The 24,891-nt window shown below is 41.1% G+C and overlaps 1 protein-coding gene across 1 annotated transcript in view; it reads right to left on the reverse strand.

Moving 5' to 3' along the window:
* The window catches only part of Egflam (EGF like, fibronectin type III and laminin G domains), a 174,171-nt gene that overhangs the window by 45,797 nt on the left and 103,483 nt on the right, over window positions 1-24,891 (reverse strand). Inside the window, exons 8-9 of the mRNA XM_046422288.2 lie at window positions 1,538-1,653; window positions 647-956 (exon numbers count right to left, since the gene is read on the reverse strand). Of these exons, the coding sequence (XP_046278244.1) occupies window positions 647-956; window positions 1,538-1,653 (426 nt within the window). The remainder of the gene's footprint in view (window positions 1-646; window positions 957-1,537; window positions 1,654-24,891) is intronic.

Raw genomic sequence — 24,891 nt, forward strand, 5'->3', positions numbered from 1 at the left:
GCAAAAAGACAACATGAAAGGATGGTGTTGCCTCATTTCTTCAAAAGCAAAAATCAATATACACCCCTGCCTGGCTACCATCATGTGGAAGCCTTTGCTGATCTCTTCAACTTAGCTTATGTCTTCCTTTCTCTGCTTTTTATACCTACTGTTCTCACTCTTGGGGACTTGGAACTTTGAAAGTGTTGGGAAGTTATTGGATTTGGGGGATTGGTATTTGCTTCCCTAAAAAGAAATGGAAGGCTTTCAGACAACCGCCAATCACTTTCCAGCTACACATTCCTGTAATGTAAATTGGCCCAACTATGGTCCTTGTCACCCTCATGCCCGTGTTCTTCTGGCAAAGCAGCTTCTTGGTAGAGATGAGCCAATTCTAGAGCCCACCTCTCCAAGGTGCTACTGAGATGACTTAATGGTGGCTGTTCCAAAAGGACTACCCATCTGACACACAGGAGCTGGACTCTACGATTAGAAGCAGTGGAAGTTGCTTCACAATTTGCCTTGCTCAGCTAATTTAATGACCAATATGAGGAGCAAAGGGCCTGTCCTACAAATGAAATAGAAGGAGACATGTTTGGATCACAGTGCTCACATCTGGCTCTCCATGGGGCCCAATCACTGCCACATTTCCCCCCAGAGCACCTACCATCTGAGCAGCTCTCGCCACCTTTGCCCAGGTTGCAATGGCATCGTGAGCCCCCCCAGGTGTAGTCATTGACACAAAAGCTGTCAGCAGGGCAGAGGATCTCATCACAAGACTTCTCAAAGAGCCTCGACATCGTGGCTACACCCTTCTTCCCCTTCCCTTCTGCTGGAGTGGGCTGGAGAGCCACGGTAGTTGTGGGGAAAGATGCTGAGGTAGTGGGGGCAGGTCTGGAAATGGACTGGGGGTCAGACAGAGAAGTTTCCACCAATACTTTCTTATTCCCTCCTTTGGTAGCAGGAAGTGGTTTCACCTAAAACCAGAGAAGAAAAAAATTCAGCATAAAGACTGAGCATGGTAATTAGACTGCTTTACTGTGGAGGTTGCTGAATTCTTGAAAGTATGGTCACTATTAGTACTTTCCCCAAACCCTGAGATGTAGATGGGGCAGAAGCACTGACCCCAATTTATGGATGAAGAACTTGACATGGAGATTTTAAGTACCTTTTATTACTCAGAAAATCAGTGGTAATGCTGAGATTATGTGAGCTGTTCTTACTACATTATTACAAAGATGCACTATTTGTCAAGGAATTATTATTTCCTTAAAATATCTGATTTTATAAAATTTCATTGGTGGGAAATGTAACTAGGTTTTTGCCAGATTGTGAGATCAGCAGGCAGCGGTGTCTCAAGAACTTCAGCATGGCTGGATCTTCTCTACTACTAATTTATGCTCTCCTTGAGCCTCAGAGTCAGAGGAAATAAACATGTGTTAAAAGCAAATGGGTCAATTTAAGTTTGAAGTAAAATGTTCATGCTCCACTGGCTACATTGCCTTGTTCAGCAAGAAAGCTAAAGTCTGTGGGTTTGCAGAACAGAGAGGACTGTTACCTCCTCAAAGGAAATGTCCAGATCTAGGTCGTCTTCAAATCCATCATCATCCTCTCCAGCACCCATGTCTGTGATGTAACGAGGTCCATAACGGCCACTTCCTGCTTCCTCAGGGCCTTCACAAAGAGAAGCAGCACATCTTGTGTCAACCTGCACCTTTGCACTATTATCTATCCTGACTATGTAGATCAGGATCCAAGGAATTCAAGGCAGTAGATAGAGGAGGCATCAATGACAGAGGAATGCAAAAATGCTTTCCCTCATAAGTAATTCAGGAAACACTGATTAATACCAGAAAAAAAGCCATTTTGTACTGACAAGCTGACAAACATGTGAGTTGGGAAGTAAAAATATTACCAAGAATGGGATCCACGGGGACTCATGTTAGATGTGTAAACTGGTACAACCATTTTACAAAACACTTGGAAATAGTTAATATTAAGTCAAAAAATGTTCATACCTTTTCACCCACCAATCCCACAACAACTTACACAACCTACAGAATTCTTACACATATCTGCTCTACAGGTATGTGCAACACAATATCACAGCATCAGAATTTATAACAGCAGGACTGGGGATGTGGCTCAGGGGTAGAGCACTTGCCTAGCAAGCATGAAGCTCTGGGTTCAATCCACCAAAAAAAAAAAGTGATAGTAAGAATTACCCCCAAATTGCTATTTAGAAGAAAAAAAAAAAAAAACAACATCCCAAATGTCTACTAACAGAGAATGGACAGATGAATTACAGTCTATCTATGGAATGGAGTACTGTATAGCAAAGGATGTGAAAAAAAAATAGGCATTTAATGTACCAACAGGGCTTAATCTTACATGATTTCATGCAAAAAAAAAAAAAGCAAGTTACAAAAGAACACATCCAATTTGATGCTATATATATGCTAAAGTCAACCACAAGTAAAACTTTATGTATTATTTGGGGATACATATGTGTGTAATTTAAACTCTTAAGAAAGGTTAAGGCAAAGACAATCATAGAACTAACCCACGGAGATTGCAAGAGGGATGTGAACAAGGAGGGACAGGCAGGGGTTGCAGGGAGTGCTGTGCAGTACTCTGTTTAAGACAGGCACCGGATGCACAAGTGTTGGTGGTATTTTATATACACCTTCTATATGTATATGCCTTCATATTTGAAGTATTCCATTAAAAGTTCTTTAAAACAAAGAAGGGAAATTATAATAAATACTCTCACATCCAGCAAAAAAAAAAAGAGGCCTTGTGTGCATCCTGAAAGACAACCACTTCCATGGCTCTTAGCAGGACAATGGGATCTTTCAGCACAGGAAGGTGGCTCAAAGAGATTCTTAGGGGACAGAACAAGCCATTGTCTCCCAAGGGATGGGCAGATGATGTTTTTGTTCAGCTGTCATTCATGGAATGCACTGATCCACCAAGCTCTGGAGTTGGGCAGCACCTAGGCAGCTCTCCACTAGGGGTAAAGGCCTTTCCAATGCTGCAGCAGAGACCCTCCATTTGGGGTCTGGGTGAGCAGGAGGCCTAGCTGTGAACTGAGCATGCCAGGTAGCAGCCTCTGGGAGAGTCAAAACTTTGGCAAGAGAGATTGACTATGGCAGGTTGCTGATGCCTATTAGCTGTTAGAGAGGTCTAGTGTTGATATGACTGGAAAAAACATGGTGATTTTATAAAAAAGGAAATATGACATTAAAAACAACTGAACTTAATGAAGTATTCCATAAAAATAAAATCACTCTCCTTGTCTTAATATGTTTGGGCTGCTAAAACAAAAACACCTAAGCTGTGTGGTGTATATATAACCAGTATTTACTTCTTACAGTTTTGGAGGCTGGAAAGCCCAAGATCAAGGCACCAGTAGATCCAGTGTCTGATGGACAGTTCTCACATGGCAAAAGAGCAAAACAAGAGTCCCCAGGCCTCTCGAATGAGGTTAATCCCATTCACAAGGGCCTCCTCCTCAGCCAAATCACTTCCCAGAGACCTCAACTCCAAATATCATTACATTGGGAGTTAAAAATTTAGGGGACTTTCAGGATAGCACATTTCTAAGCAAAACAGCAAGCAGATTGAAAAAGGAACTTAAGGAAAAGACAGAATGTTAGGGGTCATGGTGCTAACCAGGTGTCTCCTGGACAAAAAGGGAGAAGCATGGTCAGCTGATGATTTGGTGCCAGGGTGGAGTGAGCTGTTCTTGTTGTTCAGGAACATCTTGGTGGAGGTGGGAAAACACAGGGGAGATGATGTTCTCATACCCTCCCCAGTAATTCCCTGTTTTATTTAAAATATCCCATCTGTCAGCTGAAAATTGAAGTTTTTCGATGCCAGATTTATACCTGGATGTGTGTCGTCTCAGCCACCTGCATGCAGCACAGCTGTGCACCAGATGTCTTTACACAAAAAGCAAGAAACCCCTTGAGAAGAGCTTCCTCCTCTCTCTCCTCATCTTGGTATCTTTTTTACCTTTCTCCTGGTCTCTCTCATTTTCTACGTCTCTGTCTTCTCTCTTTCTTCCTCGTTCTCCATTTCTGTCTCTCATATATTCAAGAGTTCTTGGATTTCAGAGGAAAGAATCCACTCGGTAGTGGAAGAATTATCTAACACATACGTAAAGAAACCGGCTTTTTTCAGCAGTAGGTTGGTCTCTCTATTTCCTGGGTGTTCTCTTGGCCCTGTGCACAATCCTGACATTCTCCCACAGGTTTTCATCAGTGTCAAGATTCTCTTCATCTTCATCTTCTGGTATGCTATCTGAGAAAACACCCTACTACCTATGAGATAGGTTCTAGGGTCTTTGGTCAAGAATTCGAGGATCTCCATGATAAAAACTCCTCTTTTCGGCTCCCTCTTTCTCCATCATCTTTTTAATTGAAACCTACTGTCTTTCCCTCCTTACCAGGTACATTCGGAACTTAACAGCACATTTCTAAATTTTTCAATGATCTTTCAAGATAAATATGATTTTTCCCATCTTGTACATAACTAAACTAAAGCTAAGGGAGACTAAGTAACTTGCTTTACATCAAAGACTTCGAAACTGGCCCAGGCGACCTCAGAGCCAAGGTCTATCAGACTCCTTAACTCTCAGTTGCCCACAGAAGACACTGTGCAGGTTGTAAAAGACCTGGCTTGAAATTTAGCATACATTGATTGTTTTCAGTGTGCTGGAAGATTTTCATATACTGTTTCTGTGAATCCTCACAAAATCCTTTTAAATTGGTATTGTTACTGCCATATTTACAATGTGGAGATATAACCTTAGAAAAAGATTAAATAACTCAGTAAAGGCACACAGATAGCAAACAACAGGGTAAAAATTTATCCTTGGTTTCTCTGTTGACTATATTATGCTACTTAGGATCTGACTCCAAAGTGTGTTTCTGGCTTGTTTTTCTTCTCTTTGAAAGCCATATTATGGTCCAACTGGTCTGCAGTTGCCTCCTGAATACATCTTCTATTTCTCTACCCCAACATGGTGGTTAATGATTTCTCCACACTGCCGTCTAGTCCCCTCTCCCATCTCCTTACATAGACCCTGCCCATTCTTCCAGTTAGCCTGCATTCTATGGAGACAGAGTTGAAAATGTGTCATTGAAAGATCAAAATCAAGTGACATTTAAAAAAGAGAACATCACAGCCTTCTGAGGAAAAAGGTGGCTTTAAAAAATATGAAGCCATCAAGACCTGTAGGCCATCCCTTCATCTTCTCCTGGATGGAGCTGCCCACCCATGGGTGTATGCCCCCAATTGTGAGCTTGGAAACAGCTTCCATAGCTTGATGAAACAAACCATGTTTTGGGATGTAAATGCCATGTTAGGATGGCATTTACACTTCCTGGACGCTTGGGCTTAGGATACTGCTCTTATATTTACCAACCTAATAGGAACCCTGTGAGAACAAGGACCATATATTTTAGACCTCTTTACATCCATAGTTCCCTATGTCTCATAAGAATCCAGCCTAATAGTCATTTTCTGTTTTTAATAAGAAGATAATGAACACAAAAAGGACCAGAGACAGCATGAACTTGAAGAAACCTGGAATTCGAGCTCACTGTCCTTTCTTCCTGATGGCGGTGGGTGATGGCCTCACCACCTTGGGTCTCAAATCCACAGCTTAGAGGAAGTTTTTTTTTTTACCAGTGCTATGTTTTTTTTTTTAAGTGAGCACAGAAGGTACAGTCTAATCTAGTGATAAGAATTCTCCCAGTAGCCTGAGGTTATTGTAATTAAAGTGCATAGCTTTATCTCTTTCTACTTGGCACTTTGTTAATTAGGAAAAGAGAACATTAAAAAGGAGACATTTATTATAATTAGAGTAGTCAACCACAGACTGAATGCTAAACAAATTCAGAGGTTATTCTGCTGTAAGAAAAACTGATAAACAAAACGGATTCTTTTAGGAGATAGAAGGATGACTTTTATTTTATGAAGACAGAACAGATTTCATAGAAATTGTGAGTCTCTCTGATGTATCAACTTGGTAATAGTTGGAAATGTTTCTGGTCATAGAATACAAATAGGTTAGGAGAGGGACACAAATGGTCTGTGATCTTGATTAAGTCACTTAATCTCTCTGAATCTCGTGTTGTCCGTAAAAATAAGGAACAAGATTAGATTTCATGACCCATGAGACCCTTTCTGGCATTCATGTTCTGTTGCTCTAGAATCCATGATATTGACTTAGACACGTTGCAGGCATCTGTCACGTCAGGCAAAGTTTGAAAAATAAACATTTTACTTACGTGGATGAAAAAGAGAAAAAAAAAAACAGGCTGGTTCAGTGAGAAAAATCACATGCTCGGGGACTGTAGCTTTGTGTTTAACACTCCTGGAAATGTAACCTATCCTTATCCGATTCCATATTCATTCAGCAGTGCTGGGTTGGTCCTTCTCTCAGCAGCTCTTGGCATCATGAGGGGGGAACGCTTATTTCCCTCTGTCGAAGTTCCCATCGTGAAGACAGAGTTTCCCTAAGTCCTCTTGGGTTCCTGTCCAACCCCTTTCCCTCCCTATCCAAGTGGAGACAGTAATCAAGCTGCTGTGTGGAAGCATTTGGCCCACAGTTCTGAGCCAAGGGAGGTGATTCTATCAAAGGATTTAGAGGAGGGAAGAGGAATTTGGGACAAATTTGTTCCCTCTCGCCTTCCCTCTCCTCAACCAGAGGAAAGCTGTGACCTGGGTAGGGGGACCCCTGTGCAAGTCCACACTCAGTGTCCTGTCCCAGAGTCTGGGCTGGGCAGAAATAAGCCCGCAAACCCACTGTGGCTCTTAGGATAAACTATGTCTTCTGACTCAGCCTTTATCACAAATAACGATGGCATCCAATTCTGTCTAATTGTGCTTTCTTATTTCTTAATGCATTCTGAAAGCGGGAAAAGAGGAAAAGTCCTGCTGACTCTGCTTCCTCAAGGTCCAAAACACCCACCAGTATCAAGAATGCTTGGAGAGCTGGGTGTAGTGGCACACGCCTGTAATCCCAGAGGTGGCTCAGGAGGCTGAGGCAGGAGGATCGAGAGTTCAAAGCCAGCCTCAGCAAAAGCAAGGCACTAAGCAACTTAGTGTCTCTAAATACAAAATAAGGCTAAGGAGGTGGCTCTGTGACTGAGTGACCCTGAGTTCAATCCCTGGTACCAAAAAAAAAAAAGAATGGTTGGAGAGGAAGGGTTCCCCATTAGACAGTAAATCTTGGACAGAAACTGGGTCTGGTTGGTTAGATAGAATATTGACAGATAAGAACTGTGGCCTGGGTCCTCTCAAAGACCCTGTGTGACTGAATCTATCAGCTAGTCTCATCTCACACCAGTGTAGTCTTTCTCACCCTGCTCCATTCTTCCTACAAATTCTTGGAGACATCAAATTTTCTTCTATCTCAGGAACTTTTCATTTACTGGTCCCTATATTTGGAAATCTTATGCTGTCCCTTTGTTTTTAAAAATTCTTTAATATCTCTGCTCAAAATATTTTCTTCCCTTTACTCCAGATAAGGATGAGTTCCCTCTGGAATGTTTTCACTGTTCTTTCCTTTATAGCATTGACTCTGCAATTACCTGTTTATTTGCATGATGATTTCAAAAGTGAGACTTTCCCAGTAGATTGTAAAATCCTTAAGAAAAGTAATATTGTCCATCTGGTACCATTACAACCTCACTCACTCCTGGCACACAGTAGGAACTTTTAAAAGTTACGGGCAATAGAGTGAACTTGTGGAAGAGTTGAAACATAATCTGCAAATCTGACAGCAGCTTCATCCAGGTTCTAAAAACCAAAGTCCAGCCACGGGAGGAACCACACAGAGAGCTTGAAGGCCATTAATTATCCTTTCCAGGATGTTAAGGAAATCATTCTGCAGAGTTTTCCTGGAAAATAATCCATACTCAGAGCCCTTCCTGGAGTTGATGTTCCAAGTGTCCCTTTTGCCTTAAGCTGCTTTGGCTTGGGCTGTCTGCTTTATGTGAAGCCAGGATTGCTCTGTGGCCAAAAATATGATGAAATAGATCTATGTGCTAGCATAAAACAACCATATCCATAATGACCATTTTAAAGAGGCTGGGTATGGAAAGCTCTGCTGCATACTGGGAGGTAGGCAGATATTCCAGCACCAACCCCTTCGCCTGCTTCTGTTGCAGAGAACAGGGAAGGTGCATACTAGATTTCTGGGCCTCCTCTGCATCAAGGTTGAGGGAGGAGTCAAGAGGGTTTGGGTCACTAAGATGTAAGTAAAAGTCTGCTAGAACTCCTCTTCCCTCTACATTTTCTTGGGCAGTGAAGGTGGTTATGAAAGCTGAAATAATTCATTGCTAACTGAAACAGATGGTGACTGAACAACTCAATTAGATCCTCTCTATCTCAGCTGGAAATATGGCAACTGGGTGCATGTGGAGTGGGTAAGTCACAAGAGCCCCACTGTGCCCCTGAGGACCACAGGGTGGGGTTTCTATTTCTGCATGAGGAAGGCCTGCACAACACCTGCCTCAGCAGCCCAGAGCCCAGAGAGACCACAAAGAAGCTTCATGGTTTCCCTTGTTCTTGTTTTTTTTCCAACCAATTTTCCTAAATCATTCCCTCTCAATATGAAAAAAGCTAATTAATCCAAGGGTATGTTTCTATGGTAGAGGTGGGGTTGCTGGAAGAGAGCAGTTCTGAGTACTACCATAGGAAGGGCTCTTCCTTTCTGCTCACATGCTTTGCAAAACTGTAATATGGCCATTGACCAAGAATGGCACTCCAGGCACCAAATGACTTCCAGAGCCCTCACCTTAAAGCTCCTCGGATTTCTTTATTTGTATGTATGCACATGCAGAGGAAGTGCTAATGGTGCATAAACCCTGTGGGGCGCTGTCTTTTAAAGAACATCAACCAGTCAACCAAGCATAGTGTCTTTCTCTGCAAGGCTCCCTGCTCCTCTAATGGCTGTGGAAGGTTAAGCAGGTGGCCAGAAACCAAGGTGTGATGCACCTGCTTCTCTGCTGCCTGCCGAATGGCAGGGACTCAGGCACTGCATAATGGAAAACGTGGCTGTGAGCACAGAAGAAAAGACTATGGCTATATCTTCATTGTGGTGTGCTGAAAATTTCAGGCTTGCAGTCTTTGTAACTTTTGAGAGCAATGGAAAATAATTCACTCTCAATTTTCTCTGGCAATATCACAGGACTGGAGGTGGGGTGGGCAGTGTAAAATTTTGACAGGCAATTAAAGCATTTCTAAATGTCTCACATTGGGATCCAGCATTATGAATACAGGACACACTCATTATGTCTATTAAAGAAGTGAGTGAAGGAATGTTCTCCATAAGAGCCAAAGCTTCCTGCAGGTGCTCTGCATACTCTAAAAGTAAAGTAATTGTTCAAGGTCCCTAGTTGTAATCTGGTAGAAACTCTAAGTATCTACTCAGTCTTTTTTTTTTTAATAAGTCAATGGACCTTTATTTTATTTATTTATATGCAGTGCTGAGACTCGAACCCAGTGCCTCACACATGCTAGGCAAGCGCTCTACCACTGACCCACAACCCCAGCCCACAGTCATTTTTACTAGGAGTTTGGTAGTGACTGTAAACTAATCATTAATGGCAGAAAGCAATTGCCCATAGCATCAGGAGGATATGATTTTAAAAGTGATCTCCCCTCCTCCTTCTGGGATCATTTGGCAGTATATATCAAGTGTTCGAGTTATTTGATTTTGTAATTCTACTAATAGGATTTTATCCTAAGAAAAGTCAGGTATAAGAATGTTCATTATCATTTCAACACTTTTAAATGAAATTTAATGGCATGTGATGGGTTCATGCAATGATTTTATGTTTGGAAAAAAATGGAAACTATTGGTGACCTTCACACGATTGGTGGGGGTAGAAGCAGACTCGAGTGGGTGGAAGGATAAAGAGTTAAAAAAAAAAACAGTGGTTACTGTGAATGAAACAGTTATAGTTTGAATGTCAAGTGTCCCCCAAATGCCCATATATGAAAGGCTTGGTCCCCAGCCTCTGGGGCTATTGGGAGGAGGTGGAACCCTTAACAGGTTGGGCCTAGTGGGAGGGAGTTATGTTACTTGGGGCATTGCCTTAAAGGGAATACTCAGACCCTAGACTTTCTCTCTCTTCTCCTTCCCTGTTGCTTCCAAACAGCCTCCCCTGCTTCTTCTGCTTCTGCCATGATGTATTGAACTGTTGCAGGCCCAAAGCAATGTGACCAAGTAACTATGGACTGAAACCTCTTAACCATGTTCCAAAACAAACCTTTCCTCCTTTAAGTTTGTTATCTCCGGTATTTGTCATAGTAATGGCAAGCTGATTAACACACCAAAAAATAATAGACCATAATTATAGCTTGAAGAAAAGCAACGAAATGGGATGGTAGGGGGTGGGTTGTGGGGAAGGAAACTTTTCTGTGAGTAGGGTTTGTATGCTGAAGGGATTGACCATGTAGAAAAGCAGATGGATCATGTAGGAGGGAGAGCGATATTAATACAAAGTTTGACATCTGCCGCGTGACCTCCAGTGGGCTCACTGTAAGTGTGGGTTCAGTTCACACCCTGCATTTGGGAAACAGAGACTAGAGCAGGAAGACTGTGATGATAAAGAAAGGGGAGACTCAGCTTCGGGGGGCTCACAATCCAGTGGGGAGAGAGACACGTGCACCTGCAAGAGGACGGCTGCTGTGCTCTGAGTGAGCACCAGTGTCGCTGTGGATTCCCTGTGGTCCTTAAGATGGCCTCACATGGGCCCCCACTGTGGTTCAGTTCCCTTTAGGTATTCTGATGGGCAAACTCTTCAAACTAGACACTCTTTTACCCTCCCATCCCTCAGTCCTTTGATACCAACTGTTAAGAAAAAATAGTAACCAAAACAAAGTTCTATATTCAATTAAATGATTGTTCTCAATGCCAAGAGTAAAACAAAGACAAGATCACAAAGCCTGAGAGTTTACTAGTAAAGGACCTTCAAAGGTTTATGGAAGAATATGCTTCAAGAAGAAGGCAAGAACAAGACGCAGAGGCGTGGGCAAGGACACTGTAATGTATGGATAGATCTACACAAGCACGACTGCTCTAAAAAGTCTAAATGTGTCACGGTGACCAGAAGACCAGACGAGAACACCTTGGGGGCTGGGGAGTTTATTTGGGGTCCTGTTTTCAGATGTTCAGCCCGTCTCAGTCAATTCCAGCCCCAGAGCCTGAAGTCAGGCAGGACATCATGGCAGAAGGGAACAGAGGAGGAAAGCAGCTAGCTCCTGGCAACCTGGAGGAAGACAGACAAAGGGAAGGCCCACAGGGAAGAATGAACCGCGCCAGGGCACACATGCCTCCGCGGACCCACCTCTTCCAGTCACCCGCCTGTCTACAATTACTATCCGGTCAGTCCGTTCAGTCCAGGTTAGACTGATCTGGTGACAGCTCTAATCATCTCACCTCTGAACATTCCTGCAGTGACACAGGAGCTTTTGGGGATGTCCAAACCACAACACAAGGTAGAAGAAAAGAGTGACAAGCTCTGAGTAAGAGAAGATGAACGGAACCAAATTAAAGCTGGTAAGTTCCTTTTGGTGTTTGAAAGAATGGAAACAGATGTTGAGTAACTTTTAACTGTTAAAATTTGGAAGTTATCAGTTTATAGATAGTAAATAAAAGAATTTACAATTTCATCCCAAGAGAGAAGAAAGAAGGACTAAACAGTATAGCAAATCCTAGAGAAAATAGGGAAAGAACAGGTTAAAAAAATCCTCCCAGTCCAGTAAAAAAATGGATAAGGTAGAGTAAATAGTGCAAAATAAGATCAAAGAAAAAAAAACTAAACACGTTGATATTTATAATAATGGTAAATGGAATAAATATCATTTGAGACCATGTTTGTCAGACTGGATTTTTAAAATTTGAGCTATGTGATGCTAAAAACCTAAAGTTCCTAAAACATAGGACAGAAAGATCAAAAGTAAAAGAATGTTAAAGACATTCCAGGCAAAAGATAAGAGAAAGCTTCGTTTCTATGTTAGTATTGAACAACATCAACCTCAAGGGAGAAAATAAAAGCATCATTAGTGATAATGAATTAAAAGAATCACCAGGAATATTCTAAATAAGTGATTCCAAACTTTAACTAATATTACAACTTTACATAAATATCAAGAAAAAAAAGGAGAGGTAAAGGAGATTCTATGGGAAATTTTAAAGTATCTCTCTTAGTAATTGATAGGCCATGCTGACCAAAAAAAAAAAAACTAGTAAGGATATGTAAGATTTAAACAATACCTTAAAAATGATTTAAAAAATTTAACTGGACTTTTAAATACAACAGACTTGGGAATAGATCTAATGAAAGCTATGAAGAAAGGATCTTTATGGAAAAAATTATTATGTTGCTCTTAAAAACTCCAAATGAGCTATAACCTGGTCATAGATTGGATGATTCTATGTCATTAAGATGTCAGTTCCTCTAAAATTAACTTAAAAATTCAATATAATTCTGATTTTTAAAATTCCAACAAGACTTTTTATGGAATTCAAAAACTGATTAAAATGTTTCAATTGAAGAGTCAAAGATCAAGAAAAGAAGAGGCGATTTTGGAAGAACAGGCAGACTGGAATTACCTACCAGATATCCTGGCTTCAACAAGCTGTAGAGGTTAAGACATTGTGCTACCGAAGTAAGGATAAAGAAACTGGCAAACTAGAGAAGCCAGAAACAGGTCCGAAAACATATGGAGATCTAATATACCAGAAAGATATCATTACGAATCAATGGGGGGAAAGATAAGGGACTCAATAATTAGTGCTGGGGAAACTAGACAACTATTTGGAAAAAAAATATTAAATTAGGTTCTCCATCCTGAAAGTAAGTCCTAGATTAAGATCCTAAATATAAAAAGAAAAAAACTAAGCCTTTAGAAACAAAACAAAATATATATTGTCTCATGATCTAAAGAAAGAAATAGTAGTGAAAAAAGCCAAAACCTTACAATCATACAAAACCCAGAAAACATAAATCATAAAGGAGAAAAATTGAGATGCTTGACTACTTTGAATTAAAATACTTCTATTCAATAATGGGTATTACAACTGAATTGAAAGAAGTAACAGACTAGCAGAAGATGTTTGCAACACATAGGTTGTTGATTCAGGATTAGTATCTCAGTAATATACTACACATTCAATTAATATATGGGTATATATCAATGAAATTGGAAAAGCTATATAGTCAACTCATAGGAAATTTTAAAAATGGGGAAGGTAGCACAGCATGATAGCGCACACCTGTAATCCCAGCAATTTGGGTGGCTGAGGCAGAAGAATTGCAAGTTTGAAGCCAGCCTGGGCAACTTAGTGAGACTCTGCCTAAAAATAAAAATTCAAAGGGCTGGAGATGCAGTGATAGAGAACCCTAGGGTTCAATTCCCAGTGCCAAAAAAGAAAAGAAAGAAATGGGGAAGGCAAATCAAAACAAGAGTGATGCATTATTCTATTTTCACTTGACTGATCACATTTAGCAGTCTGATAACACCGAGTGTTAACAAGCATGTAGAACAGGAACTGTGAGCACACTGCCAGTGCGGGTAGAGGCTGCTGCAAACACTCTGCAGAATGAGTTTTTGACAGGTAGCGCAGCTGAAGATGTGTATAATCATCACAACCTGGCAATTCCTGTTCTGAGCACATGCTCAAGAGAAGCTCTGTACACAACCACAAGGAAACACAAGACTGTTCACTGCAATATTGTTGGCCATGGCAAAAATCTGAAACATCATAAATGTCCAACGTCAAGATAACTCATTAATAAACTGTGATAGGTTCACATGGTAGAACACTATAAAGCACTGAAGGGGCATCAACTTTATCATGCAACTTAAAAGTAAAAAAAAATAAGTTTATGGATAAATTTAATTGCAAAGAATATGTGGCATGTCAAATATTTATCACAAAGGCTAAAACATTCAAAACAGTACCACAGAGTTTACCAATAAATATGTGCATATTAGGACAAGGATGATACTTGTACCAACGGTAGATACCAAATACAAGCTCCTCTCAGGAAGGAGAAAGTGAATGGAGCTATGAGATACCCTGAGGCCACCCCATCTCTGTAATGTTTTATTTCTGTAACACTAAAGAAAATACGGCAGAGTTAAAATTCAGCAAAGTTGGGTCACGGTACACAGGTCTTCCTGGTATTTTTCAGTATGCTTAAAAGACTTTAATGCAAAGAAATCAGTGTAATAAAGCCTGAATTTTATTAGGAGATAAGTATTCCCACCTCAGATAATAAGGAACATAATCCATAGTTCAGAAACATGAATCGGGTATGAATTCTAAGTTCTCCCAGAATACTGAGAAAAAATGTCAATGATGTAAAATATCTGAGAGAAAATGATGGAGAACCAGGTCCAAACTAAGGGATTATAGTCATGTCTTTGACAATCCCCAGAATAACGGAAACAAATGTGAATGAAAAATATAAAAACACACCTAAGTTCTAGGGTTCAGTAGCACAGTAGGATGATTACAGTTAACATCAATGTATTATATTTTATATAAAAGAGAGAAGGTCAAAAATTCCTAGCAGAAAAAAAATGATGCTTATCTGGACTTGATCAATTGTGTACATATACCAAGTCATCACCCTCTATTCCATGAAAATATGTTATTATATGTCAAATAAATTAATTAATTAGAAGATATACACCCTAAAAATAAAGAAATAGAACATCAAACCTTTTCTGAACTGGGGGAGGGGAATGCTACAGACAGAAAGGAATTGTTTTAACAAAAATGAGGAGGTCTACACCTAGATAAGGATTGACATTTCTACTCTATAAACCAAACCTTTAGGATTCAAGATGGTGATTCCTGAATAGAAGATGAGTTGAGCAAGCCAAGAAATATTTGGTGTTGAAACCCATTATTCAGGAAGTGGTTTATCTAGATGGTGTTTGACTTAGTATAACAAATGAGGAAGGTGAAGGATGGCTGACCTTTTAGAGACAGTGTCTGAACCCAAAAGAATCAAGATACTATAGATTTATCACTTTGAATTGTGGGCTAAATGAAAACAATTTCTGGTTTCAACAGCACAATGTGAAGTAGGTGGTGGTTTCTAAAAAATACAAAAAGAACTTGCTGAATAATCCCAAGGAACATGCTAATCATCAATGCTTCCCGTTTTCTAATAGTTTCCTTCTGCCAAGTTCAATAACCCTTGCAGAAACACCATCAATCAACGATAATTCAAACCGACACCCTTAATTTTTTACTAGGGTCAGTAAAATCTAGGCATGCAAAAAGTATATCTTTGTTTAAGATAAAACCACTGTGAAACTCACTGTTTGGTATCACACTTGATATTCCTTATGTTTCAGTTCATTTGGTAATTTCTTCTCATTATTCTATCCAGAAAAAATTATTTTCAGTGAAAAACTTGTTTGTATCCTTTGGTAGAACATTCAGAGTTCTGTAAGAGCTCGATTTCTTTGCTTATTGGAGACTCAGAGTTTAGAGACATCCAGGGCTTATGTGACTGTCTCTCTCTAGTTTTGATGTATTTATGTCCCCTATTTCTACTTGGCTTGTTATCATCTTACTTCTTTTTAATTAAGGTATGTGTATGTGTGTATATAAAAATTTCTTCAAATCATTTTGCACATGGATTAAATATCAGCAATTTAAAAATACAGCCATCCCTGGGTATCCAGTGGGGATGGGTTCCAGATATTGAATTTTGATATCCATGGGTGCTTGAGTCCCTTACATAGAATGGTGTCATGTTTGCATATAACCTACAAACATCCTCTTGAATGTGTCTATATTACTTATGCTATATAATAAGTATAAATGCTACATAAATAGAAGTTAGACTGTATCTTTTAGCGAATAATGGGAAGAAAAGATCTGTAACACATTCAGTACATACAGTTTCTTTCTCCAAATATTTTCTATCTGTGGTTGTTCAGATCCACAGATGAAGGATCTATGGATCCAGAGGAACAACTAACTGTATATTCAAATGCATTGAGTAAACTTGCATTCTAAAAGCTGGCATGGCTCTGATGGACAAGAATCTTCATTGCAGGTGGAACAGATGAGTGGCATCTAAGCCAGGGAGCATCCCATCCACAACCTTCCATAAAGAAAACCACTCTGACTTTGTCCATATTGACATGAACTGGAGACCATCTCATGTGAGGGAAAGAAGCCTGGCTTAAGTCCTCACTGTGATCCACACTCATGCCCAACAGAAAATTGAAAATCCCAAAGGTAGTCTGTGACAGGAGCAAGCTGGCCTCTCTCTGGTCATGAGATTAATTTGTGCCCAAGAAACCTTTTCAAAAGAAATAGAAACAAGAGTAATCTGTTCTCATTTTCAAATAACTCTTGGCATATTGATTAAGGCCAGCCTGTGAGAGAGGAGGATCTACAGTTGCCGCTAAGGGTTTGTAAGCAGTGAAGCATCACAAAACCACCCTCCATCAGAGAGAAACTCATGAACTGCTAAGAGGAGAATTCACTGTCTGAATAATAAACAGAATCACGTGGTGGGTTCACCACAGGTTGCTTTCTGATGGAAGAGTTTCTGCAGTGGTTTGGAACTAGCAACTTGAGAAAACACAGCTTGATGGAACTTACTGAATGGGAAAAGAGGAGGAGATGGACATGCATGTGGACTTCTGGAGACTGCTGGTCCAAGTGGTCTAGCATCTGTGGAGGGCTCCTGTTGTGGAATCAGGAGCAATGAAGCTAGAGGGGTTGGCTGGGGCAGGATCGTGGAAGACTGAGCATCAGACTAAAGAGGTGTCCTTTACCCTTGGGCAGGGAGGAGTCAGAGAGCAACAGTCTGCAGGTGTGGCTTCACTTTAGCCTAAGAGCAGAGCACAGGCTGGGCTTCTTCTCCCTGCGCCCCCTCTATGTGCTGGTAGCTGGCAATGCCTTTGCGTGCTCTCTACGCCCTCCTCAACACAAAACCCTCTACCTGGATCCTCCTCTTTCTATTCCTTTGGGGGAAATCCCACTCAACTTTTACTGGTCATCTCCAATGTTGTCTCATGATAAAACCTTTGCAGACCTGTCCCCCAGTTCCCTGACCCACAAAACCAGCCACGTGCCTCCTCTGTGCCGAAGAACACCTGGTTTATATTCACACGGTGTTAGTACAGGTAGTCATACAAGTGCTTAGGCACTGGATGTCATCATGAACCCTGGGGACAAGCACTGCTTCAGTTCTCTTCAAAAGCCATTTAGCAAAAGTAACAATATGAGACATCAATGGCTGAGATGGCTGATCCTTACAGCGACTTATGTAACTAACACTCCCTTACTCTGTGCCTTTCAGAGCTAATAAATGATTTATTAAAAAAAAAAACACTACAACTTCCTTAGATACTTGATTCAGGATTATTTAAAGTACAGACTGGAAACACATGAACAAATCAAAAAATAATTCAGTGAGCATAACCCCATTTCGAAAAGTGGAGCCACACAGTGTGAAAACATGAAATTCTGCATTTGGCAATGGCAGGAACTGTTCTGCCAGACATGTGCCCATTCACACAAACCCTTCTTCATGTTTGTGTGCACTGGGACACAGTAGACATTTTATACATTTACAGTGAGTTGCAATCCAAAAACGTTTGGCAAATCCTTCAGGTTGGTTTGTTGTTTCTGGTGTCAGTTAATTTTCCAGTCTGACTGCCATTTTATTTTGAGCAGAGGGCAGGTTTCCTAATGTTATTTCTGTACCTTCTCCACCTCAGCACTGTTGACATTTTGGGTTGGCCAGTTCTTTGATGTGGGGGCCTGTCCAGCGAGGTGTAGCATGTTCAGCAGCATCTTCTGCCCCTGTGTACTAGATGCCAGTAACACCTTCCCTCCAGCTGTGATAACCAGCTGTGGGGAGGGGGTACTGAGGATTGAACTCAGGGGCACTCAACCACTGAGCCACATCCCTAGCCCCGTTTTGTATTATATTTAGAGACAGGGTCTCACTGGGTTGCTTAGCACCTCTCCATTGCTAAGGCTGGCTTTGAACTCGCGATCCTCCTGTCTCAGCCTTCTGAGCCCGTACACCACCTAGACATTTCCAAGTGCGCCCTGGTGGGGGGTGGATCCTACCCCCAGACCTGGCTGAACATTGCTCTCTTATTGTGCCCAAAATAATGTGGGGCATTCAATCAGCCTTTAAGGCATATATGTGACAGACATGAGCCAAAGACTCTGTGGGAACACACTACGATAGAATGATCTAGAATACTGGTCCCCAAAGTTCTTAACCTCTCTCCAGCTTATCACCAGCTTTCTGTGGACCACTGTGCAACCCCCCAGGCTGCCTGCAGTCTGACCGCAGGCTTGTCCCTGATGTGGCCTGCGGTGTGCAGCAGGACCCAGCAAGTGTTCCGTGTCAGAAAGTGTTCTTTGACATAGGAGAAAGGAAAAGGAATCCCATCCCGTACTTCTGGCTGAAAGAAGTAGCATTTTGCCAGCAAAGAAGCATCTCAGGGAAGTTATATAGAAAGTTCCCCTCAGGACCATGAAGTCAGAGTCAGGTGGCTCTAAAGAGGAGCCAGAAGGCGATAAGTGAGACGTCAAGGTGGGTGGTGAGACGTGGCATTGCCCTAGCTGGGGCGGCCTGGCCACGCAGGCAGAGAGCGGGGTTCTGCATCAGAGAGGGGGCACGGCAGGCAGGGAGAGTGTTGGCCTAAGAGTGCCACAGATCTAACATTCGTGGTGACTCTGGGACCCCAGAGCTGGTCGTGTCATGGGGGATATCTCAGTTCCTGACTTGAACCAGGGCAAGTTTGGCTAGGCCCTTAAGCTACCTGCTGGTCCCCAAATCTCCAATTTTGGCTGGACTCTATACCTTTTCATATCTGTTTTCCCTGAAGCAGTATAAAATCACCTCCCAAGTGAGCTCCTTCTTTGTCACTGATTTCTATGCCTTGTCACAGTGGTCCTATTTAAAATAGAGGCCATTTCATGTCATTTGGCTGTTCACAGCTTCAAAATATTTCCCCCTAATCTACAACAAAATCCCAAGTCCTCACCAGGACCTGTAAGTTTCGCATGCTGTGTCCTCTGGCTAACTTTCTGACCTCATTTTCCATCATTCTCCTTCCCACTTACTATGTTCCTGCCACATGAGCCTTCTTTCTGTTTCTAAAATATACCAAGCCTGCTCCCACTCCCTCCAGGACCTTTGCACTTGCTGGTCTGTCACATGGAAGGATTCGGCTCAACACTTTTTAAGAGAAGCCTTGCTGGATAGCCTTGTACCAAAGAGCAGCTCCCTCCATCCTCCGTATCCTATTGACCCCTCATTGTTCCCCTTATCCCTTACCATTACAGACATCACATTACATATGTAACATAATGTGACACATTGATTTTATTATTTACTTCCTGGCTGATGCAGATCTCCCCACATGTGTGCTCCACGACAGTGGGGACACTGGCTGTCTTGTTTACTACTAACACCCTATTGTACCCAGAAATTGCTGAGTATAAACCAGCATTAAATACGCATCTCTGTGTGAATGAGTGCTTCAACAAGTAAGATAACACTGTAGGCTCAGAACTAGATTCTTTTCTTTCTTGGGTATTATCAGAACAGTTTTCAAATGAAAACAATTTGAACCACTGTTGATATTCAAAGAAGAAAGGAGAGGGGCTGACTGAACTCGAATGGTTTGTAGCTTTCTTGTCTCTTATCTTCATTGTTATAGTTCTTTCTGAATTTGAAGACCCTTAATTTTATATTAAATAAGTTCATCCTGTCAATTCTATGTATCATTAGGACACAACATTCATTATAAGATGTCACCAAGGTTTCAAATCACTGAAGAAGTGTCTTTTTTTTTCTTTTTTTTCTTGTAAATGTTTCCTTTGGTTTCAAAAACTAAAATACAAAATTAGTTGACCTCTCCTATTTAGGCTGGGACTAGTTAACCCCGAAAGGAGTCCACCATCTAGAACATGATGGAGCTTCTCCATCTTGCCTTCATCTCAAAATCACGTACTCCAGACAGATGCTGGTGGCTCTTCCTGCTCTGAACATCTGTGAGCTGTCGCCATCTGCTGGATGATGTGCAAACTACCACCATCTGCTGGATGCCGGTACTTCCTCAGGAACTACTGGGGGTCCTTCCCTAGAATTTGAGAATCTCAGAATGTTCTGTGGGCTTTGGGAACGCCTTTATGACCACGTGATCAAAACCTTTGATGGGAGAAGTGTTTCACTGAGTCAAAGTGGAGATGCAGTTACCTCTTTAAATGTGATAGATGGCAGGGGAGAAGGCCAGTGTCCCCAGACAAGCCTGACTTTCTATAGCACTGGGAAAGGAAGCTGAGACCACCAAAAAGATCCAACAGGGGGTTGGACGTAAATGTCGATTCTTACAGAAGATCTTATTTTTTTTTCTTTTGATAAAAGGTGCATGCAAACATTATGTGTTTGTAAGAGATTTTTCAATGCAGCTTGGGCTAACGTTACATTAGTGAACCAGCAGATGAAAGACCTGGGGTCCAAGTGTCATTCCTATTTACTGAATGGCTGCCTATGTGAATCCATCCAACTATAAACATACAGGAGAAGAAATGCGTTGATCCAATCTACTTCAAAGGGCAAATGTGAACTTGGACAAACTAAAAGATAAACAAGGGCACTATCAAGAGGTCCAACTTTGCTACACCTGGAAGGTAATATAAATGTCCATTGGGGAGAAATTAAAGAAGTGTAGTAGAACTTCACTCTATCATTATTAAAATTAGTGATACAGGACTATATTTATATTTAAAGTTGTATACAATATATGTACTAAGCATATGTACTAAGCATATGACCTTATCATTGGACCAAAAAAAAAAAAAAAAAGAGAGAGAGAGAAAGAGAAGCAATTGGAAGACATAATATACTAAAATGTCCATTATAGTAATATCTAGATAATTTTTATTTTGATTCTTAATTTTTTTATGTGATGTGATTTTTTTTTTTTAGTAATGAGCATGTGGAGCATAATAAACTTTTTCTATTTTAGACAACAAAAATGCCTCCTTTGGCCTTGGGGCTATTGTAATGGTTTCCTTAGTTTCCCTGCCTTTGCCCCTGCCTTCTAGTGAGAATGATTTTATTAAAACCTAAGTAAGGTTAAGTCCTCCCAACCCTCCCCAACTCCCTGAGAGCAACTGCCAAGCCCAGCGCTTCCAATGGCCTCAAGGCCTAATCAGCCTCCCCCACTGCACCCACCAGCCCCCCACCTCCTTCCACCCTCCTCCCACACAGCCCCCTTCTGCAGCCACACTGGTCTTCTTCCTCTTCCCTGAAACCCCCTGGAGCCTGATTTTTAAGAAGAAAGGAATTCCTCTAACTTTGAGAATCAAGTGTGGAAAGGCAACCACCAAACTGGGCTATGGTCCAAGACCTGCCAGCAAGTGACCATGAGAAGGCAGCTGAGTCCTTCTGGGCCTCAGTTTCCTCCTGCGTAAAACAAGAAGAGCAGGTGGCAAAGGTTTCCTCCCATTCTGCAGACTCTCTCTTCATGTTCTTGATTGTTTTCTTTGCTGTGAAGAAGCTTTTAGGGAAACAGTATGGAGATGCCTCAGAAAACTTGGAATGGAACCACCATTTGACCCAGTTATCCCACTCCTTGGTATACACCCAAAGAACTTAAAATCAGTATACTATAGTGACACAGCACATCAATTTTTATAGCAGCTCAACTCACAATAGCTAAGCTATGGAACAACCTAGGTGCCCTTCATCAGATGAATGGATAAAGCAATGTGGTATATATCCGTAATGGAATATTACTCAGCCATAAAGAAGAATGAAATTATGGTATTTGCCAGTAAATAGATGGAATTGGAGACTATCTTGCTAAGTGAAATAAGCCAATCCTCAAAAAATAAAGGCCAAATGTTCTCTCTGATATGTGGATGCTAACCCATAATAAGGTAGGAAAATAGAAGTTCATTAGATTAGACAAAAGGGAATGGGGGAGGGAAGAGGGATGGGAATAGGAAAGACAGTGGAATGAATCAGACATAACTTTCCTATGCTCATATACGAATACATGACCAGTGTCACTCCACATCATGTACAACCACAAAAATGGGAAGTTATACTTCGTGTATGTATATAATATGTCAAAATGCACTCTACTGTCATGTATATCTAAAAAGAACAAATAAAATAAATAATTAAATTTTAAAAACCAAGGCGAGCCCTCCTTTCTAGCCCTGCAAGTTCATTAGGATTTATTGTGATACCTCCTGATTGCATACATTCAAGGAAACATGCTAAATACACAAAGATAGAAGAGATGTGCTCTAAATTTATAAGAATGAAAGACAAAAATATCTGTATTTTTGAGATCCATACAATAGCCTCCATCCTTTTATTCTAGAAGCTGATACCATTCCTGTCATAGTGGGTTCCTTCCCTCTGCTCTCCCAGGCCCAGCCTCCGCCCCTCTTGGCTCTGCCCTGGGCCCTGGAGCTGACCGGCTGGCTTCCAGTTGTGTTCTGCCTATTGAAGTGTCAGCAGGAGAGACGAGGAGGGAGGACAGGGTATTGATTCCCCCAAATTCTACCCACGATGTTGTCCTGGGACAAGCTCATATGGTACATCCTAGGGCCACAGCTCTGTCTGGAGTCCAGATGCTGGTCATTGCTCCCTCTAGGATTCTTTACACCTGCCCAAACTTTTGCAAACAATCCCTTCCTTAAACATCACCCAATGGCATGTGCCTCTATTTCCTGCTTAGAAGCCTGAGGACACTTAAAGCCATTAGAAAAGTCACCTTTTGTCTTGCAGTTGCGACTTGCCTTATATATTTGTACTCATAGATTTCATAGTCGGTTGTATAATCAGAAGAGCTCCACTGCCCCTCTAGCACTCTGTGCCCCTCCTACACAAATGTCACAACGCGTTAAGGCGAGCCCATACATCTCTTTGTGCTAAATCACATTTGTGGCCCTACTCACTCATTGGAGACTCTGAGGGATTCAGAAATTTAGATGCTGAGAAATAATGATCGCACTGAATAACTGTGTAATAGCAAGAAGTGTTTCAAAGGAAAGAACAGAACAGATTGGCCATGAAATGAGTATACAGGAAAGAGACCAAACTAAATAGTAAACAGAAGAAAACAAGGAAAAATATTGAGTTCATTTGTGTGGTTTGTGTGTGTGTGTGTGTGAGCACCTTAATATATTAATGTCAAAAATCCATTGAATGGAATAAATAATATATGTGTGTACATTGTGTGGCCACAAAATGTCAGTCATGATGCTAAAGGTTGAAACCAGAGCATGGAGAATTTCTTTATTTGGCATATTATCTTTTATCATTTGCTGTAGTCCCTCTTCTCTAGCTAGGGAGTTAAATATAGGTGTGCTGATTAAATGTAATTTTATGGTAATGTAACATGTACAAAGGCCTCCGAAGAGCAATTAATAGGTAGCAGGTATTTAAAGAGCAAAGTGAATCATTTCCTTCAGAGCCGATAAAGTTGTGCAAATGAATGTTACTCAGATTTACACGCATCAAGGCATTAGCAAATCAATAGAGCGATTACTGCAGAGGACACCCTGAATGTAAAATCACATTTGCAGTTATGTTTATGCACAAATGCACACTTAAAATTCAGGTTTGTCTAGGCAATGAACGAAACAAATGATTTGTTCCTCCTCCTGTTCCCTTTTTCCCTCTTATTCTAAAGATTTACAAATCCTTGCAGCTCACCAATTTATAGGGTTATCCCAAGCTCCTGGAGTAAAGCCCAGCAGAGTAACCTCATCCAGGCTTTTCTTTATCTTCTTTCTCTGTAGAGAGCAGCACAGACCTGTTCCAATGCAGCTGGGTTGCAGGCTCTCCAGGTTTTTATTTAAGAATATTCATGCAAAAATTAAATCACAGAGATTTCTGTCAAGGGAACAAGTTCATTATTATGCACAAATTGATTCCTTCCAAGCTGGACAAAATTGCTACTAAAGAGGGGACTCCCCAAATCTCCTGGAGACACTGAAAATCAGGGTGGGGGATAAATCCCCGCAGTATGGTACAGAGGTCAGCCCAAAGACTAAATGCAGCCTACTTCCTGTTCTTGTATAGGGAGTAATGCGAGTTTTCAGATTTTTAGGTGGTTGAGGAAAAAAATTAAAATAAATAATTTGTGGGGGGTGATACATGAACATTATATGAAATTCAAGCTTCTGTGTTCATAAACAAAGTTTTGTTGGAATATAGTCATGTACATTAGTCTATTTATTCTGCAGTTATTTTCGTGCTACAACAGCAGAGTTAGCCTAAAGACTCTAAAATATTTACTATCTTGCCCTTTAGAGAAAAATTTACTGACCCCTGTCCAAATAGATGATTAACTTTTGGGAGATTAAAATCCAACCAACACACAATAACTAAAGGCACAATACTGCAACTCTGTTGGATTTTTCTTTTCTTTTTGCCTGAATCTCAGTGAGATATGAGAGTTCCTTGTAATAGATAAGAGAATCAGTTCATTGTTAGAAGAGCATATTGTGCTTTGATTGACATCTGGTATCTGGTGTCTAAACAACGCACTGAAAGAGTTGGGGAAACCGCCAACCCTGTGTGTGCCATTTACTTCCAACTGAGGGTGCTTCCAGAGCAGCTCTCCTTATCTTCCTAAAGTCTGATCCTCCCAAAAGAACTGTCATGAAGCCCCTCCCTGGGAATCTCATCAGCAAGGGAAGATTAAATTCCTCTGGGAGAGGTGGCTGCAGGTTGACACCATGGCCAGAGGGATCGTCACAGGCTATCATCTATTCTTCCAAAGAACCATTCTTCTGTTCCAAAATGATTCACTCTTCTCTAAATTGTCTACATTCTCTGCCTCCTCCCCTCT

This window comes from Marmota monax, unplaced genomic scaffold (assembly GCF_021218885.2).
Source record: "Marmota monax isolate L192 unplaced genomic scaffold, Marmota_monax_Labrador192_F-V1.1 WCK01_AAM20220418_F8-fsc00077, whole genome shotgun sequence".
Taxonomy (NCBI): Eukaryota; Metazoa; Chordata; class Mammalia; order Rodentia; family Sciuridae; genus Marmota; species Marmota monax.